Source organism: Leuresthes tenuis, unplaced genomic scaffold (genome assembly GCF_036924035.1).
Source record: "Leuresthes tenuis unplaced genomic scaffold, fLeuTen1.0.hap1 SCAF_14, whole genome shotgun sequence".
Classification (NCBI taxonomy): Eukaryota; Metazoa; Chordata; class Actinopteri; order Atheriniformes; family Atherinopsidae; genus Leuresthes; species Leuresthes tenuis.
In genome coordinates, this window is record NW_027325368.1 from 21791895 (window position 1) to 21813884 (window position 21990).

The following is a 21990-nucleotide window of genomic DNA, read 5'->3' on the forward strand; positions in this document are numbered from 1 at the left end:
CTGACCTAATACAATTCTAACAAGTAAATTGCATACAAACTGACCCCCTCTCATAGTTCTAATAAATATACAAAATAGCAATACAGGCAGTTTTTGTACCAGGCAGTAAATGTATTTCTACTGTAAAGAAGTTATTAATTAGCCTTTAGCTCAGTGTAGCATCAGTTCAGAGTGTAAATATATAATGAACATAGCACCGCTAATCTCAGCCATGAGCCAGTCTTTGATTCACATATTGCAGATTTGAATAAGAAAAGGTAAACGTAAACTATAGAATTTAAAAAATTTGCACTAATGTGAAAATATAAATTGCTTGCTTAATGTCCACTGCAGTTGCTTTTCTTCCTCGAGGTCTTGTTTCCAATTAGACCACTTCTACTGAATTATAACCATATTAATATTGCCTATGTCGCAACCCTTTGGTAACACAATGCAACCAAGATTTGCTTTGCACATGAATGGAATTCCAGCCATTGATTTGTGATCTGCCTTTTCGGCTTTGGCATTCCACTGTTGCCAGGTTGGTTGTTTTGGAACTGGAAGTGACCAAATTTAAAAGGAAATAAAAAAGAAAAAGAAAAGTGAAACCGGAAAGTTCTATATCTTGGAGTATGGTCTATTTTATTCTAGAATTATTTTCAAAAATGACCATAAACACATAATGACACCATAAAGCCTTGTAAGCTTTGCTTCAACTTCTCATTTATGACTTCCGTTTTTTTCTATTATCCTCAGAGAGTATGCTGATATTAGAGTATACATAGAGTGTACTGTAGATGTCTCTTTTTAACTTGTTCTGTGCAATGGCATATTGAATGACATTACACTTTTAGCATGACCTATTGTACTCAATTATTGCAAATTTGTTATTTATAGTGAGTAAAATGCAGTAAAACCAATAGTAAAGATGCACTGGAGTGTGTTGACCCAGTGTGACCTAGTTTGGAAAAAAAAAAAAAGAAGCTGAATCTGTCTTTAACAACACAAAACCTGTGTGTTGGCTTTGAGGGCGGCCCGCTCAGGTGCCAGGATTGCTGCTCTGCAGCTTAGCTGACCTCTAACTTTGTTGCAGAAGGAATTCTTCCTGCAGAGATGAGCTCTGCATCACCAAAACAAAATCCTTTTTCAATTTGTGTTTTACTGTTTACACATTGTGCAGATTTATATAGCCGCAAGTATAAAATATTATTTTCGTCTCTGTTGCTCAACAGGACACATGTTTTGTATTAGACTTGGGTCTAAGGGCTGCAGCAGAATTTCTGTGGAACTGCCACGGTTTCAAAACCTCCCCTGTCTTACGCCTCTTTGATCTCCATTTCTGAGCAACAGTTTTATTCTTGAGTTTGTGCATTTGCGCTGACGCCCAGTCTGCAGTGTTTGATACATCTCTTCCTGTGTCAGAGTCATTCCAGAAAGTCTGTAACCAAAACTGCGCTTATCAGAGCGCTTATCAGAGCGCTTATCAGAGCGCTTATCAGAGCGCTTATCAGAGCGCTTATCACATTTGCTTGTTTGGTTGTTTGGGTATGTACAAATACATGGGTGTGTCCGTTCGAGTCTTTATGCTTGTTTTTGTGCAAGATTTACGGCATGCCTGCATGTATGTCTGTATGATTTGTGTGCATGTGGCTGTGTTTGTGTGTGAGGAACTGCTTTTTGAAAAAATGTCTTGGCTCCTTTGCAGCTTTTTTGCAATTTCCTCCCTCCTCTCGTTTTCTGAAGCTTTGGCGATGGGACCTCTCTATTGCCTCACTCCCAGGCCTCAGCACAACATTTCTTCCAAGGAAATTCACTGGAAACAACACATGGTCTTGACCATAATGATCTGATCACATGATCTGTGTACAATTTAGTGTGTGCGTGATGCACTGACATAACGACTCCCAGATGCCTTGTCTGAACAAAAAGCACATCTGCGGGAAAAAAAGAGGAGCAGAAAAAGGGGGTCAATGTTAACTTGTCTAATGTTTCATTGTGGTATTGTATTCTTAAACGGGGCTTCCTTGGCGCACAAGCAGAGCTGGAGAGCATCACTTTCATACACAGACTGTCACAGATACAGAAAGCACTGCAAATAACCTCTACAGCTGTCACTTTGTGTATCTATGCTGCCTGCAGATCGTATGGACATAAACCTGCTGGACAGTTCCTGTTTGAATAAAAGGATTTGAAGATTTTCTCCTCTTCTGTCATCTCTTTGCCTGTTTGCACATGAAACAAATTAAGCTCTTAAGCAGTTTCTGTGGAAGAGTGAGGTTTTTTCGGAGGAGGAGCTGTTAATGGCTCTGGGACAGGTTAAGCAGAGATCTCTGCAGACTGAAAGGGTCTTTTCCTCCATGTGGGAGAAATTTTAAAAAAGAAATAGAATAAAGAGGGAGTCTGTGAGAGAAAATGGAAACAGAGGCAGAGGCAGAAAAGCTGAGACTGGTTTATTCTTTTCGGGGAGGAAGGCCATTCCTGTTCTATGAGTCACGCACAAATTTAAGAGAGACCAGATCCCCCCCCATACACACACACACTGCAGAATCCACCCTTCCTCCCTCCACCTCCACATCTCTCCATCACACACACATTACTCTGTTCCTCTGTCCTTCTCTTTTTAAGGAAAAACTCTTCCCCCGCCAGCCAGAACAGAGACAGGCAATTCGCAGTAATAACTCTGGTCAACAGCTGGCCCTCTCCCTCTCTTCGTCCTCTTGTCTGTCTCAGCACTTCTTTTCATCTCCATATTTGCTGGCTGATGTCTCACCTCCAAACACCTCAAAACTGAACAGCACACAACACCTTCAGATTAAGTTAAAGTAAGACGGCAACTTTGGATGTTGCACCTTCAAGCATTTAAGCTTTAGGGTCTAAGGCCTCATAAGGTCTTTTTGAGGGAATTCTATTTTTTTTTCTTCGGCCTCCTCGTCCACCTCCACAGTATTCATCTCCAGCATAATGATCGAGAAGCTTCTAACTGACATGCCCCCAGTGTTCTGTGCTGAATATCACATTGTTAATATTGTGTCAATGGAAACCCTACGTGTATGACCAGCAACATTGTAATGATATAAAACAGATTTTACATGTAAATGTGTCTGTGCGGATGCAACAGGCACTTCAAATCCTCTCCAAAGGGAGACCTCCCACCATGTGAAAAACACTTTGAGACATAGAAATAGGCAAACTAGTGATGTGAGCACCTTCAAATTAATAAACATGATGGGGAGACTTATGGCCCGGCTGCAAGTGTTTACACCAGCTGTAAACTCCTCTAGCTCTGCCTCCTAATTGCAAACAGACCACAAGATACTATGTACCAATTCGCGTGCGTGTTTACGTTATGTTGGGGCACAAATCTGCTCTTTGCTCTGTTCTGTTTCATTCGGCATCTCCACATGTTTGAGATTAACTGCATATATGTCCTAAATGCTCTATCTGAGCTGCATGAATGCAAAGTGTGTCCCCAGGCTCGCCATGTGTTCCACCGCGGGCCACGTCCATCTCCTGATGCTAAACGGACATTACAAACTGTGGAGTTATGCTTCTCCGAGGAGAGAAGCCAGATACTCTGGCATCGCATCATGCTGGTGAATGCTAGTAACATCAACACTAAAGCCAACGGGAACACGCGCACGCGCGCAGAGGTTCCAACAGGGCCACGGCGCCCCCAAGCGGAGGACAGTTAGAGCTGCGGTGAGTCGCGCGCGTAGAGGAGGAGGGTTCAGGGCTTGTAGCTGGGGCTGGAGGAGGGTGAGCGGACGACTCTTGTGCGGGAAGTAAACGCGCATCCAGGGCTCTCTTTTCCACTTTCTCCTCCCGTATCCCCCTTGACTCTCGAGGTTTTCCGTCCTGTGGAGATGAGGACATAATCAGCCGCAGAGATTTACGAAGATTTGAAATTGTATAGGATTCAGGTAAGCTTCACTTTTCATTACAATTTGCCAAGCTCATAATTCCATTTTTCTCCCAAATGTATCTGCCTTGCTTCCTACTCCTTTTTTTCACAAAAAAAAAGTTTTGGTTAGTTTTTTGTCTCTATTCTTGAAACTTTCTTTGGCGTTTTCTCTCGAACTTTTGTTCGCACAGCAGTTTGGACTGGCTGCACAGCTCGAGCGAAAAACTACAAGCTTCTTGAGAGTACTGGCTTTGCTTGCAGCTGTCCGTCACCTCTTTCTATTGTCCATGTTATTCACCTGTGCAGTGAAGAAGGGCTTTGAGAACTTTCACAAACTCTCGTTGTCTGAACAGTGTGAGAGGATTTTGAACATCTGCAGGAGCGACCGCTTCGCAGCACACAGCTGTCTGTCCGCTGGAGGGAGCCACAGCAAAGCGCGTGACTGACGCTGCGTTGAGTGGTTAAAATGAATCATTTAGGGAGACATAAGTGATGATTGTGAAAGCTTCCTTGGCAGAAGTGATTTCGCTTTACTTTGAATAAGTTTTATGTGTTTTTTTATTTTTATTTTTAGGAACTATATGTTTTCTCTTGTTTTTTACTTGACAGTTTTTTTTACAGTGTATAGATTCAGTATGCTGTAGTGGACGTCAGTTGGCAGTGGATGGCATTTGCTAGACGCAAGATGTTTAGGCTGATGTAGGAGGATGGATGCAACAACATTCTTCTTTTTTTGTTTGTTTTTTTAGACGTTGCAATAGCTCTCCACAGATATAGTGTTTCAACACAACCAGCATCATTATGAGCATTGGGCTCTGTCCCTGGAGCTGAGCCCTGTGAAAGCCTTGCTTACAGTTCCTACCATTAACAACGCCCTTCATCTTAGAGAAGGTCAAAGTTCAGCTGTCAGAGTTCCATTTGGCTCTCATTGCCAGTTCATTGTGTGGCTAACATAAACCTAGACACAACCAGGCGTGCTTACATTCACGCATGCCATCGATTTTGATACACCAATGTTTTATTCAGCCTTGTCTTTGGACAGTGAGATGAAACAGGGGCTCTTAGAGAAAACCCATGTAGGGACAGGGAAAATATGCTAACTCCGCATAGAGCAGTCCCAGCTGACTACCATTTTTAAGCCCTGAACCTCTGCTGCACCATGGTGCTGCCCTGTGTTTTGACTAGTTCGGGCTGATTCTGTTTAACTGCGCTCACATGTGATTTTGCTTAGTTAAAGTGACCGTGGCAGTAAAGTGAACTCTGCACATATATGCAAGTCTTTTCTACACGTGTGTGATGGAGATAGCGTCAGTGCCTCAGAGCCTTCAAAAGGCTTAATCTGGCCTGGACAACCACACATTTGATGTGAGCATGGTGTAGTCCCCTGGAGGGCATAAGACTGAGGCCTTGTGAAATCAGTTGGTTAGAAACCAAATTTGAGGGTCATTATAATTAATAAAAGGACTTGCTGTCTGATCCCCAGATGTAGCCTGTCTGTTTGTTTACACATCACCTTCCACAAAATTATTTTTCTTTTTTTTTTCCTTAACTTGAAAGGATGAAATGCTACATTGTGACAGATAATCAGTGCCATGTTTTAGACTTGAACCTGTATTTGTTCAAACGATAAGTGACAGTTATAATCTTAGGCCTGCATAAGTAAAAAAAAAAAAAGAAAAAAAGAAAGACTTATTGAATTCTTATAGATTTTGACTGTGTTAGTTTGTGCAAGTCATTTATTCTAGCTTCTACCCCCCTCCCCTCTTTTTAATTGTTTGTTTCTATCTTCCAACACAAATCATAGAGCCATATTAGACTCCTGTTTTCAAACCTATTACATAACCATATGGAAGCCATTTTGGTCCTTGCTCGACAGTAAGACATTTGTTTGCCTGACACTTAATGTGAAACCGGTTAAGTAATGTTAGACATTTTATTGAGCACTGAATAATGCTACATGAAAAGCTTCTTTACTTTATAAGGCTTTTATGGCGCGGGGTTGTTCTCACACACATTCTTGTTTTGGCTCTAAAATCTTTGTATTTTTTAAGTTCACTCTTTTCTTTTTACTTTACATTTTTTATTGCCCTCTTATTTGACTTTGATAGAAAAAGTGAGAAACACATTTCTGCCTCAAACTTGACTTTGGTATCTTTTTGTCAGACAGGAGACGGGAAAGATGCTGCGGTTGGAGGCCATTGTGCTCTGTCTTCTTTTCGGAGCCCTGACTCATGCACAGAATGCAGAGTGCAACCGTGAGTGCCACAAATTCTGAACTCCTCAGCCACAGTAACACTGGCACAACATCAATATGTACACATTTTCATTTAAGATTGAGATTTAAAAATGTTTGGGGTTTTTGTGTGTTCCCTGCAGAGACCAATGAGTGTCCCATAGAGGTGTACTTCACTATAGATACGTCTGAGACCATCGCCCTGCAGGAGTCGCCAGCTGGCTCGCTGGTGGAAAGCATCAAGGTTCCACATTAATTTAAACCTTTTTTAGTGCACACTGTCTTAGATAGTCATAGCAGGGAAGATATGAGTTTAATTTGTAGCATCAAACTGACTGCATTTCATTCATTTGAGAATTTTTCCCAATACTGCAGGACTGGGAAGATTTGATGGTCCAGAGATTACTCAGAACTGTGTTAATTATCTAATGAGTAATGTATGGTAATTACTTAAGAGTAAAGTAAATCATTGCAATTACTTTTTTGATACTTTTCTTGCAAGTATTTTCATCGGGTGGGAAATAATAGTGTGGAACTATTACTGACATCTAGTGTTCAAGTTGAAGACAGCCATCACAAATGTCATTCACTCACTATCTAGTAAAAAAATGCATTTGTAAGTAAAATTATCTGTCAACAAGCAACCTCTGCATCGCTCCGAAGACCGCTGTTCTTCCTCAGTGTTTGCCATCCGGAAAAAGCCAGACGAGTGTTTGTTCTCGTCTACTGCCTTAGCCTATCCACAAATTTGCTTTGCCTCTTTATGCTTTTTGCCATCTTACCATTGTTGTTTCATGCAGCGCAGATGGCTCTTCCATTACCTAATAAGTATGATCTTAATCCCCCCCCCCCCCAAACATGTAAGGCAACATGTTCTCAGGAAACTGCATCCTCAACTACTAATTGCTCCACTTCTTTGCCCGAGTGCGTTTCGTGGCTGTAAAATGGCCGTTTTACGTTTTAAAGGACCTGCTGGATATATACACTACAGACAGAAATATTTAATTGCAAGGGTAATTAAAAGAAAAACAATTCTTTTTGCAAAACAATTAGATACTAATAAAAATATGCTTTTCAATAATAATCTTTTCTCATACAACTGTGTTATTATTACACATTGTAAATTAGATAACTCAAATGTATTATTGCACTATTAATCACTGAAAAACTCACTTGTGTTCCCCAAAGTTTATTTTCTTTTTCCAATACAAAAACTACTAAAACTCAACACCTTGACAGCATGGGTATATTGTCACATCATGTCCCACATTCAGTGAGTTTGGATCTATGAATATGCTCACCACTCTCAGCCCCCCACAAAACAAGAAGCAATTAGGGGAAGTTAGCCAGGGGCTGGTGGGGGCAAGCTCATTCAGCCCAGAGCCACGTCCTGGCTGCCAGTAGCAAGCAGCTGCTCACTCTCTTTGTCAAGTGCAGCAAACTTCTCATCATAGCTTGTGTTAGCTTCTCATACCATTGGTTTCCTAAAGTGCATGCAAAGAACCTGTACTACTCCGCCCCAAAAACAATAAAGATCGGGTACTAATGTTGTGTAAATCTCACAATAACACTCAACACTGATTCTTGTTAACTTCATGAACTTGCCAATGCATAATTTTGTGATGAATGGAAATTAAACATACATTTTAACATAATAGACAGAAATATGGTTATGCCAACTTATCTCAAAATGCTTTCTCACGTTTCAGTATTTTCTATGTTGACAGCATTTTAGTAGAGAGCAAACAAACTTTACTTTGTATACAAGTATTATAAACCATAAACGGTTTCAGAAAGAAATGTTTGTATTTTTAGCACTGAAAGGCGTTGCCTTCTGATGACACACCACGGTGTGGTCAGCTCGTCACAAGCTGGCAGACCTGGACTTAAAAGAGGAATGACTCAGGAATGACTGTCAAGGCAGACTTTATTGGAAATATCTCTAACACTGAGTGACAAAATAACAAGCTATGAAACTGATACTATGAAGTCTATGAAAATGAATCGGGAAGAAATAATCTAATAAACAAAACCACTGTGAAAAAAGGGGAGGGAAAAACCACAAAAGCAAAGAGGAAAACAACAAAAACAAACAACAAAAAAAATCACTCCCTAAGGAGGAAAACCAAACTCAGTAAGTAAAAAAGCTCCCCTGAAAATTGGAGGCTCAACAAACTCTATGAAATGTTATTGAGAACAAAAAGGAAAAAAAAAAAAAAAAAAAACAGTCCAAAAGGAGGCTATCAAATCAACTACGATTAAACAAAAATAACTCGCAAGGAGGCAAAAGAATTCAGGCTTACATAACGTGGGAAAAGCAAGGCAGCGACCACTTGGACTGTGGCAGCTGGCTTGAGTGTACAGAACAAAACACTCAAACAAACAAAGGGAGACGCAGAGTATGAGACACACTTGAGGACAATGGGAAACAGGTGGACACAATCAGAAATCAGGGAATGCAATCCGACAAGTGACACATGAGGAAGGGCAAATGAGCTATATATATATATATATATATTTTCAAAATAAAACAGGAAATGACAACACAGGACACGGAGACAGGACAAAAACCCAACTTGACCTGTGACACAAGCATGATAAACGTAAAGTGCTTTGGGCAATTTGCATAGATTTGACTCGCAGAGAATAAGCAGTGACGACGATTCAATCAAGAGAACCAATCAAAAGGAAAACTCATAATTCGGCCAATTTTTTTGCCATCTTGATAAAAATTCTAAAAGATGCTATCAGTGCAAAATCTTACCATTTACATACCAGTGAATGGTTGTGTTGTCATCTCACCTTGACAACCTACAAAATGTCATGCTGTAACGTGTTGATGGCATTGTAAAAGAATGCATATTAGCCCAAATTTTGATCTTCTCCTAATGTTAACCTAATGTTTCCTAATGTTAACCGAGTAATTTTATTGCCTCACTGTGATCAGAAATGACTTGGCTAACGTCAACTTTGTATTTCTGATACTTGCAAAGCATGAAAAGCCAGAGACACTGAAACAAAAGAGGAAATGAATGAAAGTATAAAAACAGTTGTTACTTGGATATAACTCCTTTGTAATGCCCATATCTTTATTCATAACTTTAGTTTATTCCCCATTTTTTCACAGCAACTTGAATAGAAACTGCAGTATTTGCATTTAATTGCATGTAACTTGTTACTCTCAAACACTGTTAGACACTTGGAAACACTGTGCTCCTTATGACAAGTCAAAAGGTGAAGAAGGTGTGTTGCATAAAACACACAACTCTTCTGTGTTGTTGTGTCTTTTTCTTGCAGGATTTCACAGAGCAGTTTGTCAACAAACTGAAAGATGAAGAATTGCAGGGGGTTGTAAAGATCAGCTGGAAAATCGGTGGACTGCACTTCTCTGAGAAACAACAAGTTTTCAGCAGCATTGGCTCAAAGACTGATTTCATCTCTGTAAGTGGCACAGACCCACACACACGTGCACTTGTAAGATTCTCCTTTTTGGGTCATTGCATTTACATCCAAAACACTGTGGACAGCCTAACCCTAATATATCTAATAAATATGTCTATACCATGTAATCAAGATGTGACTGCCTAAACATTGAGCCCCAAGCAAATAATCCTACTTGTACAAACAGATCTTTTTCACTGAGACCATTTTATCATGAAAAATGACTTTTTCAGAGGTTGTGTGTTATTTCGGTAGTGAGCCATAATTAAGGACAACTTCTATTTTTTTCTTGCCATTTAATGTCAAAGTGGCTTCTTTAAAAAACTACGAAAAAGAGTGTTCACTGTCTGACAGAGGGGTGCACACACACTTATATGTCTCATATATGTCTGTTAAATACACATGTATCCACGAGACAGCAGTTAGTTGACTGGAAACGGGGGAAACAGCAGTCTTCAGCTATGACAAAATCCACCAACCAGCACCTCGAAACCTGGTTTGTGTTATCTATATTAAAACAAAAAGGGTGAAACAGGCCTTTAGTTGTTAGAGGTTTAAAAGTTGTATGCAATGGCTTGAATGGCTAGTTCCTGCAATGGTACATTGAATTTAATTAAAAGGGAAATCATAAAGTCGCAGTATTTTTTCCCCTCTATGAACATAGTTACACGTTGGTTACATCCCTCCTACTCCCCATGAAAAAAATAGCTTAAAAAAAACTAAAGTATGCTGTTTTTGTACTAAAGTCTGTACAGACTGGAAATCAGTTTCATTTTAAGACAGAAATCGGTGTCAGTCTTTTCCTTTAACTCTGCTGCAGCAGGACAAGAAGTTGAATTCTGAGTTCAAAATTCAATATTTGAGACTAAATGACCACCTTTCAACATCGTCACTTTTTCCAGGGACTCAGGAGAATCGTTTATTTGGGCAAAGGCACCCACACCGATTGTGCCCTCAGAAGAACATCTCAGGAGATGCAGCTCTCAACATCAGTCCCCAAACCTCACCGCTTTGCTGTGGTCATCACCGATGGCCATGTGACTGCAAACCCATGTGGGGGTATTAAGGTGACAGCAGAGGAAGCTCGGGACAAGGGCATCCGAATCTTTGTTGTGGCAGCGTCAACAAATATTGAGAAGACGGGATTGATAGACATTGCCAGCTCGCCAGCTTCAGTCTTTAGGGATGACTTCATGGCTGTGGATTTTAGCCAAGGCAAAGCTACTATTGACACATCGACCATGGATCGCATCATCAAGAGCATGGTAACACACGAACATACACACAGATGAAATATATGTTTGACCCGCTGCTCATGCTTGTTTTGTTTTTTCTGTCCTCACAGAAACATTTGGCATTTGTAGAGGTAAGGCCCAAGCACTAACAGGCATATCAATATAATATATACTGGGTCAGGCAGTTAGCTGCCTTCTGTATGGTCTCTGACTGTTTCTTTTCATGTCCTGCATAATGCTGCAGTGTTACAAGGTGTCCTGTCTGGAGAGAAAAGGACATCTTGGTCCAAAAGGCCACAGAGGACAGAAAGTAAGTTTTACACACGCAAATATTCACCGTACACACCAGCCACTTTGACCCTCCCTGATGTTTTTACCCTTTGAATTGATTGACTGCAGGGAGCTAAAGGAGACATCGGCTCAGGAGGAATAAAGGGAGAAAAGGGTCGCTCAGGTGACCCCGGTATTGAAGGTCCTATCGGTCAGCCTGGTATCAAAGTAAGAGGCTTACGCCGGCTCATCATCCACTACACCATACCAAACATTACCATCGTTTCAGACTATGATTGGATACATGATTTTCCTTCTCTTCTCTCTGCAGGGAGAACCAGGTCTGAAAGGCGACAAGGTGAGGCTCTGGCTTGCTTTTATGCCGATCAGAATATCCTAATAAAGATGTTAGGCATTCAGTTTGTAGATGAATATTTGAAGTCTGGTCAAATGTGCTGACAGTCTCAACTGATAACCATCTACTAATCTTTTGTCTGACCACAGGGAGAGATTGGCACACAGGGGAGAAGGGTAGGTGATTTTTCTGTTTGTATGATTGTTAATTTCCATAGATTTGGGAAAACAACTGGTCTTTAATTTCTAACTGCCCACATTTTTTGTTGCAAGGGTGACGCCGGTATTCCAGGACGTAATGGAACGGACGGACAGAAGGTAAAACTTTGAAGACCAGCTTTTGTTCAACGCTTTTAGGGGCATCTGTTCTGAAAATTACTTCTGGTATTCTTTGGCAATGTAATTCTTTGTTTCTCTTGCTTCCAGGGTAAAATTGGGCGGATTGGTGCTCCCGGCTGCAAAGGAGACCCAGGCGACAGTGTATGACATTGACTATAATTTAAAATTGTTGGGGCATCTATAATATTCTATGTTATGGTCTGTTTATGGTCTGTATTGAATGGTTGCAGGGTCCTGATGGTCACCCTGGAGACGTTGGTGAACGTGGTCCCCCTGGATCTGCTGGAGAGAAGGTACACTGTCCTATCACCAATTACAGGTAAAACCCAATCCATCATTCACCCAACCCATGATTATATTCTGCTTAATTATCTCCAGGGGGATGCTGGCCGCCCAGGTAGAGCTGGTTCCCCTGGCTCACCAGGAGATGTTGGACCAAAGGTAAATCGGAGAACTGTGACAGGTAGCTCTTTTTGAAATTGTCCAAGCTCTTGAGGTGAAAAGCTAAACTCTGGTGTTTACTCTACAGGGAGAGAGGGGAAGTCCTGGATCACCTGGCTCTCCTGGAGAAAAAGGAAACAGTGTAAGATGCATCGCCATGGACAAATGCTTTTAATGAAAGTCATAGAATGGATGGGTTAATCTGTCTGTTTGATTTCTTAGGGACAACCTGGAGTTCGTGGAGCCAAAGGCGAACTAGTAAGAATATCTCACCCACTTGCAGGCAAATCTTCACCTACATGTTCTGTTTTTATGCTGCTTATTGGGCTCATTGGCTGCTATTTTCTAGGGGAGAAGAGGAGAACATGGGCAGAAGGGGTCACAAGGGCCAGCTGGCAAGAAGGGTGAAAAGGTATTTTATTCATGTAGAGAAATCCACAAGTTATGCCTTTTTGCATGCTGTTTTTTTTCCTATCCACTTGTGCTTCTTTGTTGAAACACATGAGGCTGAAGACTTTTTTTAATGTGTTACAGGGGGAAATGGGACAAGAGGGCCCGAGAGGATATTCAGGAGAGATTGGTATCAAAGGGCCAAAGGTCGGAAAAGTTGTTCCCACACATTAATCAGTATATGGCTGAAAGAACGGCTTTGATCTATCCCCTGACCGGTTTCTGCTGCAGTCATTGTAAACTTTCTTTGATCTAAACAGGGAGAGAATGGCTTGGCAGGACCTAGGGGACCACCGGGGGAACCAGGAGATCCTGGGAGAAATGTAGGTTAAAAGTGAAATTTGGGAGTCATATCTAATAGTCACTCAAAGATACCCCATCCAGCTTGCTTTAACACTGTTTGAACTTCAGGGCACTAGAGGTGATCCTGGAGATGCTGGACCAAGAGGAGAACCTGGACCAAGAGGACCAGAAGTAAGCACAGCTGTGTTTGTGTGTGTGTGTGTCTCTGTGGTTGCATCATTCTTAGTCAGGTTTCAGGTTGCTGCAATCCTTTGTCATAACTGTGTGTTATGTCTCCTCAGGGAGATACCGGAAGACCTGGCTTTAGCTATCCAGGATCAAGGGGAAAACCGGTAACAAACAAAACACTAACTCACCTCCGATTTGCTAGCGAGAGTTGCAAACTTTACTGACACAAATGTTCAATGTTCATTGTTTATTCGCAGGGTGACAAGGGAGGGAAGGGCAATCTTGGACCTCGTGGCAGCAGAGGAGACTGTGGTAAAAAGGGCCCACCTGGAAATAAAGGAACACCGGGAGAACCAGTATGTACCTCCTTGTGTGTAGTTATAGTTTTCCTCTCACCTGGGCTCACGGCTAAGTAATTTCTTTGCTTCCAACAGGGTGAACCAGGGTCCGAGGGGGAGCCTGGACAGAGAGGACAAAGAGGAGATCCTGGGCGTGACGTAAGTATCTGGAAATTTACCAGATAGCACTTTCTGAAAGACAGAGACATGGCTCAGTCTGCTCTTCTCATCTGACAGGGTGATCCTGGTCCAGACGGAGATCCTGGCCTCACTGTGAGAATATTTAATCTTATCGCAGTTTCATCATTTTGACAAACACTAACAGAGGATATGATGAATAGAATGATGCTTTTTGTCTTTTCCTGTAGGAATGCGATGTCATGAACTACATCAGAGAGACCTGTGGCTGCTGTGGTGAGTTTAGTTACCATAGTACGACCATTCATTGACCAAAAAAACACTGTTCAAATCTCAGATCCTTACAAGGTGTGCTTTTTGTCTCCAGATTGTGAGAAACGTTGTGGACCCCTGGACATTGTGTTTGTTATTGACAGCTCAGAGTCTGTGGGTCTAACCAACTTCACCCTGGAGAAGAACTTCGTCATCAACACCATAAACAGACTGGGATCCTTTGCCAATGACCCTGATTCAGTAATAGGTAGATGTGCCGATCAGTGTTACAATGTGCAATGCCAAAACTTTCAAGATCACTGACAACTTGAGTGTGTGATAACACAATCATTTCTTTTCCCAGGCACACGGGTAGGAGTTGTTCAGTACAGCCATAATGGGACCTTCCAGGCAATCCTGCCCAATGACCCCAGGATCAACTCACTGACTGCTTTCAAGGTCTCGCTAACACATACAGAGAAATAAATACAGATGTGCAGATTATCAAGATTTACAGGCTGCGCTTTTGTCTCCCTTAAACCACATGTTTTTTATTTAATCAGTCCTGATCAGGTATGTCTGTTCATATTAGACATAATTAAGTCATCACAGTTAACACAATGTGCACAGGTCTCTCAAAGTATACCACTGACATATGATATTGCATAGAATCTGATGTGCAGAAGATGGTGTGGACACCTTCAAGGATTTTTCAGGTCCTCTTCATTGTTTCGCTTGTTTGCAAACCAACAATGAACAAATCCAGTATTGACAAAAACAAATTTTGGGATCTCTCGTGATCATGAGCTTTGTATTTTGCGATATCTTGCGATATATAACTTTATTTTGACTTAGTCCAACATACACCGTGATGCAGCTTGAAATATACACTAGAACACTGAATGAATATCAATGTTCACAGCAAATGCATCTTTGCCCTTTCCTTGAGAGACATATTTCAAACTTGGATGTCAAAATTACTTGCTTTGACTTTGAAATTTAACTATGTTTGGCAATGGTTTATATGTTCAGGAAGAACTGGCTCAGAACCGAGTGCAGCTTACAAGACAGAGACGTATTGCAGTTTAAGTGTTTTCAAGAGAATGATTTAGAAAATAAAAATGCATAGTAACTAATGTTGAATTAGTTTGCCCTAAAATGTGTTTATAAAATTTTCTTTTTTACACATTTTTTTAAGTCTTGATTATTCAGATCTCTCTTATTTATTTCTACACTTTTAGTTTTCTGTCTCAAATGACAACACTAGCAGATAAGTTGCAAGAATTCTGCTAATGCTAATTTACAAGCCATGCTACCTGTGCTGGATGCTACACACAAAAATGGTCTTTTGTGCAAAACAAAACCCATCTAATTCTGGCAGACATTTATCATTAGCTACCAGTTTTATGATTGCTGATTAATTTGGCCAATGGAGGTCCCTCCATGAGTCCATGAGCTTAAATTTTTAACACAGATGGCACATACCATGCTAGCTTTTACCCTCTGCCTTGACTTCTTTAACAAACCAAGGAGCGATACTGGAGGAACATTCTTCTGTCTTCCTCCCACTCTGCAACACAACATACATCCATTGCTAATTTCCTGTCTTCTCCACTGTTCAGGAAGCAGTGAAGCGTCTAGAGTGGATCGCAGGAGGAACGTTTACTCCATCTGCTCTGAAGTTCGCCTACGACACTCTAATCAGGGACTCCCGCAGAGCCAAAGCCAATGTCACCGTTGTTGTCCTTACTGATGGACGCTTTGACCCGAGAGATGACGAAAATCTGCTGAACTACCTGTGCAGGTGCAATTGCTGCTGTATTTTGAGATTTGGGACTAGAATATAAGACAAAGGTTTTATCTTGTTTTTGTGTTCATGTGTTCTGGTACCTGTGAACAGACGCCCAGGTATTGATGTGAATGCCATTGGTATCGGAGACATGTTTGAGCAGACGGAGGAGAATGAGAGTCTGAAGAGCATCGCCTGCGATGATGACAAAAAAGTGTTGAAAATGAAACGCTTTGTTGACCTTGTGGCAGACGAGTTCATTGACAGGATTGAGACCGTGCTCTGCCCAGGTAAAATCACACAATGGAATCCAACTTTATCAGCAACATGTTTATTCAGTGGACTATGAGAAGCTATTATTCTCTACCTGTGTTTCTCTAATATTGTCTGTGTCTTTGCTAGATCCTGTCATTGTATGCCCAGATCTGCCTTGTAAAACAGGTAAGACTTTAAAACATAATATATCAAATAATCTTTTGTCCCCTGGGTTTTTGTCTTATTTTAAGTGTGGCCTTAATATTTAGGCATGGGTAACCAGTTCTGTTAGGGGTCACTAAGCTTCAGATGAAGTGCATTTCTAACTACGTCTTAATAGCGCCCTACTCCCTGTCAGACTTTAGATCAGATCTTTGTGAAACTTGTCTTATTTTTGTTTGTACAACTGAGTAACATAGCATGAATGACGCTGAGGGACACAGTTTCAACACCTTTTGTTTGATTCAGTGTGGAATTTAAATTAATGCTGATCTGTTTTCTCATGACACTTTGCTGATTAGTTGCTTTGAAGCATGTTGATGCCTTTAACCTATTTTAGAATTTGGATGCAGTCTGGCTTAACCTGCTGTTAATGTCTTTTTTTTCTTTTTTCCTTTTCTTTCAATTTTTATTCTTTGAAGAGGTATCCTTACATTTCCTTTGTTGTGGTGTGATTAAGTCATGGGGCTGTAAGTCATTAAGCTCAAACTAACATTTTAGAGCAACTCGGTTTGCCTCCGGCATCTAATTGGCTGTGTTGATGCATTTGTGGGACCCCGCCCACAATGTTGTTCCACCCACTTGTTGCAGGAGGGGGCATCACTGTGGGGGAAGCCCCACCCCCTTGGAATCTACCAGCCGAAGAAGGCAGTCCCTCATTGGTTCCCACCTCTTTGGAGGGTGTTTCCAACCTACTGAATGGCCTGAGCGAGCAGCAGTATGGGGTTGGCATAGCAACCATGGCGTACACAGCCCAGAGAGCCAAACTCACCCAGGGAGAGGACAGACAGCAGTGGACCCAGCTGTTCATCGACTCCTTCAAATATGTCTATGGAGACATTATGGGAGACCCCCAGAAAGCCCTCGGGCTTTGCTAGTGCTAATATGCTAACCGTGCTACCTCGCCATTGTTGATGCTAATTATTAATAAGCTTTCTGCTGGACATATTTAGTTCAAATACTGGGCATTTTTTTTATTCTGCAGGTGCAATACACATCTGGGCTATTGCGAAAGTTTTGCATGATATGAAGCTGGTCCTTCTGTAGGCTTTCAGAGCAGCCTTGCTTTCTAAGTGTTGGGCAAAAAAAGTCAAATTGTGGATTCATGCTCTGTCTCCTCCTAGAAAATAACTGAATGTCACAGAGAAAAACAGGTTAGCAACATATACACATCACCTCTTCCATCTTAGTGGAGGACTATTTTCCAGAGAAATGGAAAGTCGATGTCATTCAACTGTAGAGCCATTCATGTTACTCTTGTACAGTGGCTCTGTGATGAAGCCTCATTTCCACTGTGAATCACAAGCTCATTGAATCAATCTGACATTTTTCTTTATTTTTTTTTCTTTTGCTGTTTTGCACATACCCATGGTTACGGCCTTTACTTTTTTTCCTATGTGAACAATTCACGTGAGTTAAAAGTTATTACATGTGAAAATATCTGGTTTTATAAATACATATCACAGTATTTTGTATTTGAGTCAGATGTTTGGTTGACTGACTTGGCACTTACAACGAAGGAAATAATGTGTTACACCTTTAGCTGGTGCATGTTTTCTCGCATGTGGCTCGATTTGTAAAGAAGGATGACTTGACAGAAATGGCAATGTTGTGGCTTTAACCAACTGTTATGTTATCAGCTCTGTGACTGCAACTATCTGATGTGAACATTGTTGTTTTATTTAATAATTGATGTATTCAAGTTTTTTCCTCGCGTCTCAAGGGAATAAAGTAGTAGAGCAAACTCACATTTTTGTCTTGATGAAGCCAATGCTGACTTGAGAAATTATAGTGGAAATCAAACAGCTCGAACCCTGCTAGCTTGTATGGAGTTACAGCATACAGTATGCTTTTTCTTGGCTTTGATTTAAAACATCTGCTCACCAGCTGTTGCACACTGAACAAAGTGCCTTTGCATCTATGTGTGTCTATTGCAGAGCCTGCTGTGGCTAGTTGTGTTCAGCGGCCAGTGGAAGTGGTATTCCTTTTGGATGGTTCTGAGAGAATGGGTCTGGAGAACCACCGCAGGGCCAAAGAGTTCATGGAGAAAGTGGCTCAACATCTCATTCTGGCCAGCGGGCCATCAGACGAGAGGAATGCCCGCTTGGCTTTGCTGCAGTATGGCAGCTCTGCAGAACATAAAGTGGAGTTTGAGCTCACACATGATCTCAATAAGATCATAGATTCATTGGCAGCCATGACCTACATGGAATCCTCTTCTGCTTTGGGCAGCGCCATCATCCAAGCCGTCAACAACGTGGTGATAAATAAGGTAACATATAGTCAAACATGTTTAATAAGCTGTAAAATTACATGATTATCCAGGAGGATGAAGCACATCAATGCTGACATCTGGTCCTCTGCCTCAGTTGATTCTCAGGGATCAAAGTCCACCAAATGATTAGCTTACCTTAGCTGTGAACTAGTCAAAAGTGTGCGTCATTTTTAAAATCGTAACATATTAATTTGTAGAGGATTGTTTTCAGTCTGATATTAGTGACCTCCTAGGTTCTCTCGTGGTTTTGAAAAGCCACTGTTATGAGCAGGTTTTGGATTGTATAATCTTTTAACAGAGTGTAGGTTAGCTGCTTCCTTTTGACACAAAGCTAACCTGTAGCTTCATATTTATGATACCGTTTACAAAATTCTATCAATGTTCTCATATAATCTCACAACCAGAACCATGTTTGCTGAACCATCGGAGAATTAGTAGTTCAAACCTGTTTGGAAAACAGCAGACACTTTCAAGGAATACTTGGCAGAAAAATCCAAATCTCACTCTTTCCAAGCCAGTCAGGGAATGAAAACATCTTTTCAGTCAAAACACACACAAAAATCAATAGTTTCTTGTTTGTCCATTCTTTCTGTGATTACTGATTTTAAACATTTAGTCTAACTAGTTGAAGAAAACACTTTTGCTGAGTGTCCTTTCATCCTGAACCTGCCAGAATGAGATGATTACTGGTCCAACACAACTCAAACTTCCTCAGGCCTCAAACCCTATAATTCAGAGCCTGATTAGATGGATTTTCTTGTGATAGTAATCTCACAAAACTGACAAGCCTGGTTATGAACTCTCATCAATAAAATGCATGAGTGTGTTTAAGAAAATATAAAAAATGTCCTATAATCTCAAAGCTGGAACATGCAGGTGATATGCGAATCACTGCAAATTACGAATGCATGTTTCCTGAAATGTTGAACTGTTCCTTTAATATTGTGTTTGTAGGTACGCCGCAGTGCTGAAGTGGCCTTTGTGTTCATCTCTGATGGGACTACTGCCGAGGATCAGCTGGATGAAGGAGTCACCGCCATGAGGAGAGCGGGAGGTGTTCCCACGGTGATCTCCATGGGAAGTGACGCAAACGAAGAGGTGCTGCGCAAATTGTCACTCGGGGACATGTCGGCCATCTTTAAAGGAGCTGACTACACCATGCTGAACACAAAATCATTCTTTGAGCGCTTTATCCGCTGGATATGCTAGTGAGGAACTATACTGCTCTTCACGATAGAGTTAGAAGGCATAGAATGACAGAAGGACCAGCTCCTTCAGTGTACATGTAAACATTCACCGAGGCACCAGACGCACCTCTGTGATCATTATCATTCCTGAATGTAAGACACTGAGATGGCTACATGCCCTATTGTTGTGGATGAGAATGTGTTTACAAAAGCCAAAACAATCCATGCAGGACTAACGCATATAGAAACACACACATATTCACACACCCAATAACAGGCAATGTCACTTGTATTACTCTAAATCAGTCAGCACTTCTAACCAAAGCTACTCAAAGGTATCTCAGAGGAAAAGTACTGAATTTGTACCAAACTAAATGTAAGTTTCATTTAGTTTTCTTTTTCTTGATGACATTCAGTTTGCAGCAACATATTTTTCTCTTTCTCTCTCACACAACGCAAATGCACACAACCTTTCTTCACAAAGTTCATATTTACATTAAAGGTGCTAAGGTAAAAAAAAGCCATCTGAGTTGTTCTAAAAGAAAAACTCCTTTTTACATCATGTTATGCTGTAATTACTTTAGTTTATTCAGGGTATCAAACCATATTGACATGTCTGTTCTAAGGGAGAGCCATTACATTTCAATTTTCCGCATTCAACCACACAGGAAATTCATGCAGGTATCCATATATACGCTGTGAATAACTGCACAGAAATTGACAAACAGGCATGAAAGAACCAATTCTGTATACAGTAAGTTCAAATAAAGTATGAAGTTGTGACCTCCAACACTGTTTTTATGTTTGCAAAGTATGTTCTGAATGTGGTGTGTTTGTTTAAATCTTACTATTGAACTATGATATGTATATACTATTAGCAATATTTACAGTGATAAGTCATGAATGTTATTAAATTCCCACCGATGAGGCAGAATCCATCCATCCATCCATTTTCTACATTGTCTTAATCCAGTTGAAGATCGTTAGGGGTGCTGGAGCCTATCCCAGCTGCCATTGAGCGGAAGGCGGGGTACACCTTAGACAAGTCGATGTAGGAACAATGGAGAAACTAGAGTTCAGTTCCTCCTTAATCTGGACGTGATACCAACTAAACTATGTAGTTTGCCTCACAACGGTTTTGCAATAAACAGCAACATTTGCATTCTTCTTCTCTGGTTTAGAGAAGACCATCCAAAAGAGTCGTTCCACAAGCACTGGTGAGTGTGTAAACCTACATTTGTTAAAAAGCATAATGCAGCATGATATGCTGCACACAGTTATTTAAGAAAAGATTAAGACTTGTGCATATACACAACATTGCCAGGATTTACCAGAGAGAGAAAATAACATTGTACATTTTTCTTTCTGGCTGCAAAAGGGTAATCACTGCTTTTAAATGGATTTAAATGCATATGGCTTGACTTAGTCCTTTTAACAGATTATTTAATTGTTTTGGCACTCAGGAATTTTTTTTTTTTAAATTCAATATTTTCCCCATCTTCCTGACTAAAGAATCTATTGGACTGTTTTACTTCAGAGCCATGCATTCATAATGCACACAGAGGATGCTTTGACATTCTCTTCCTGCAATAAGCAGACCATCCATGAAGAAGAGCCTTGTCTGGGTAGTTGAATATGTTCCACTAAATTCTGTTATCATTATGCAGCATTAATGGTGCTATAGATGTCAGTTGCACTAATGCACCTCCACGCCATCAGAGGTGCAGGCTTTTGAACTGGAGACCTCTTTCTACTCTACCTCGGTCCATTTCATGTATTTAGAGCATATATTTCAATTCCCAACTTTATTGTTGTAAATATAATTGTACCCTGTGGAGCTTTATTCTCAGGGAGACTAGATGAATCTGAAAAATTGTGAGTTATGATGTATAAATCTGTTCTTAGCTTCAGCTTGTTTTGTTTCATTAACATCTATCAGCGTGTTGTATTTTAGAAGCTAGTTATTGTCTCAGTTTTGTTGGACCTTCATGATAATGGTCACTTGTACCAAAGTCAATAAATCAAGTGGAGTAGAAAGTAACAACATTATTTTCCTCTGAAATATTAGAGTGGAAGTAGAAACTTGTATAAAACAGAAATGCACAAGTAAATTACATAAATATAGTTTTGAGAACTTATGCTTGGTTGATTTCAGCAGTGAGCTTAATTAAGAGTCTGCTAAGAAAACACAATCAATGAGACAGAAAGTTAGCAGTGTTCCTCTGTCCTGGGTATTTTCTGCTCCAACACATCTCACTGAAATGCAAACCAGCTGACCTGGACTGGGTTCATAAGACGTAAAAACTGCTTTTTTATGCACACGCAGTTCATGCATCACTCTTATTGCTAAGTACAGTCTGCTTTGGCGACTTTTTTTAAAGGTATAAATACACTCTTTGGCCACTAAGAGGCAGCAAAATCAA

The 21990-nt window shown here is 40.7% G+C and overlaps 1 protein-coding gene across 1 annotated transcript; it reads left to right on the forward strand.

Annotated features, from left to right (window-relative positions):
- Positions 1 to 6045: 6045 nt before the first annotated feature.
- On the forward strand, positions 6046 to 20357 carry col6a2 (collagen, type VI, alpha 2). The gene is made up of 31 exons (XM_072363843.1): positions 6046 to 6135; positions 6257 to 6357; positions 9411 to 9554; positions 10457 to 10819; positions 10900 to 10920; positions 11034 to 11099; positions 11189 to 11287; positions 11391 to 11417; positions 11564 to 11590; positions 11687 to 11731; positions 11840 to 11893; positions 11983 to 12045; positions 12131 to 12193; positions 12282 to 12335; positions 12416 to 12451; positions 12543 to 12605; positions 12728 to 12790; positions 12904 to 12966; positions 13055 to 13117; positions 13228 to 13278; positions 13372 to 13470; positions 13549 to 13611; positions 13690 to 13725; positions 13821 to 13866; positions 13958 to 14110; positions 14207 to 14301; positions 15465 to 15646; positions 15743 to 15921; positions 16034 to 16072; positions 18043 to 18377; positions 19335 to 20357. Exons 1-31 carry the CDS (start codon positions 6060 to 6062, stop codon positions 19587 to 19589), a joined length of 3024 nt encoding a protein of 1007 aa, XP_072219944.1. The 5' UTR covers positions 6046 to 6059; the 3' UTR covers positions 19590 to 20357.
- The last annotated feature ends 1633 nt before the right edge of the window (positions 20358 to 21990 follow it).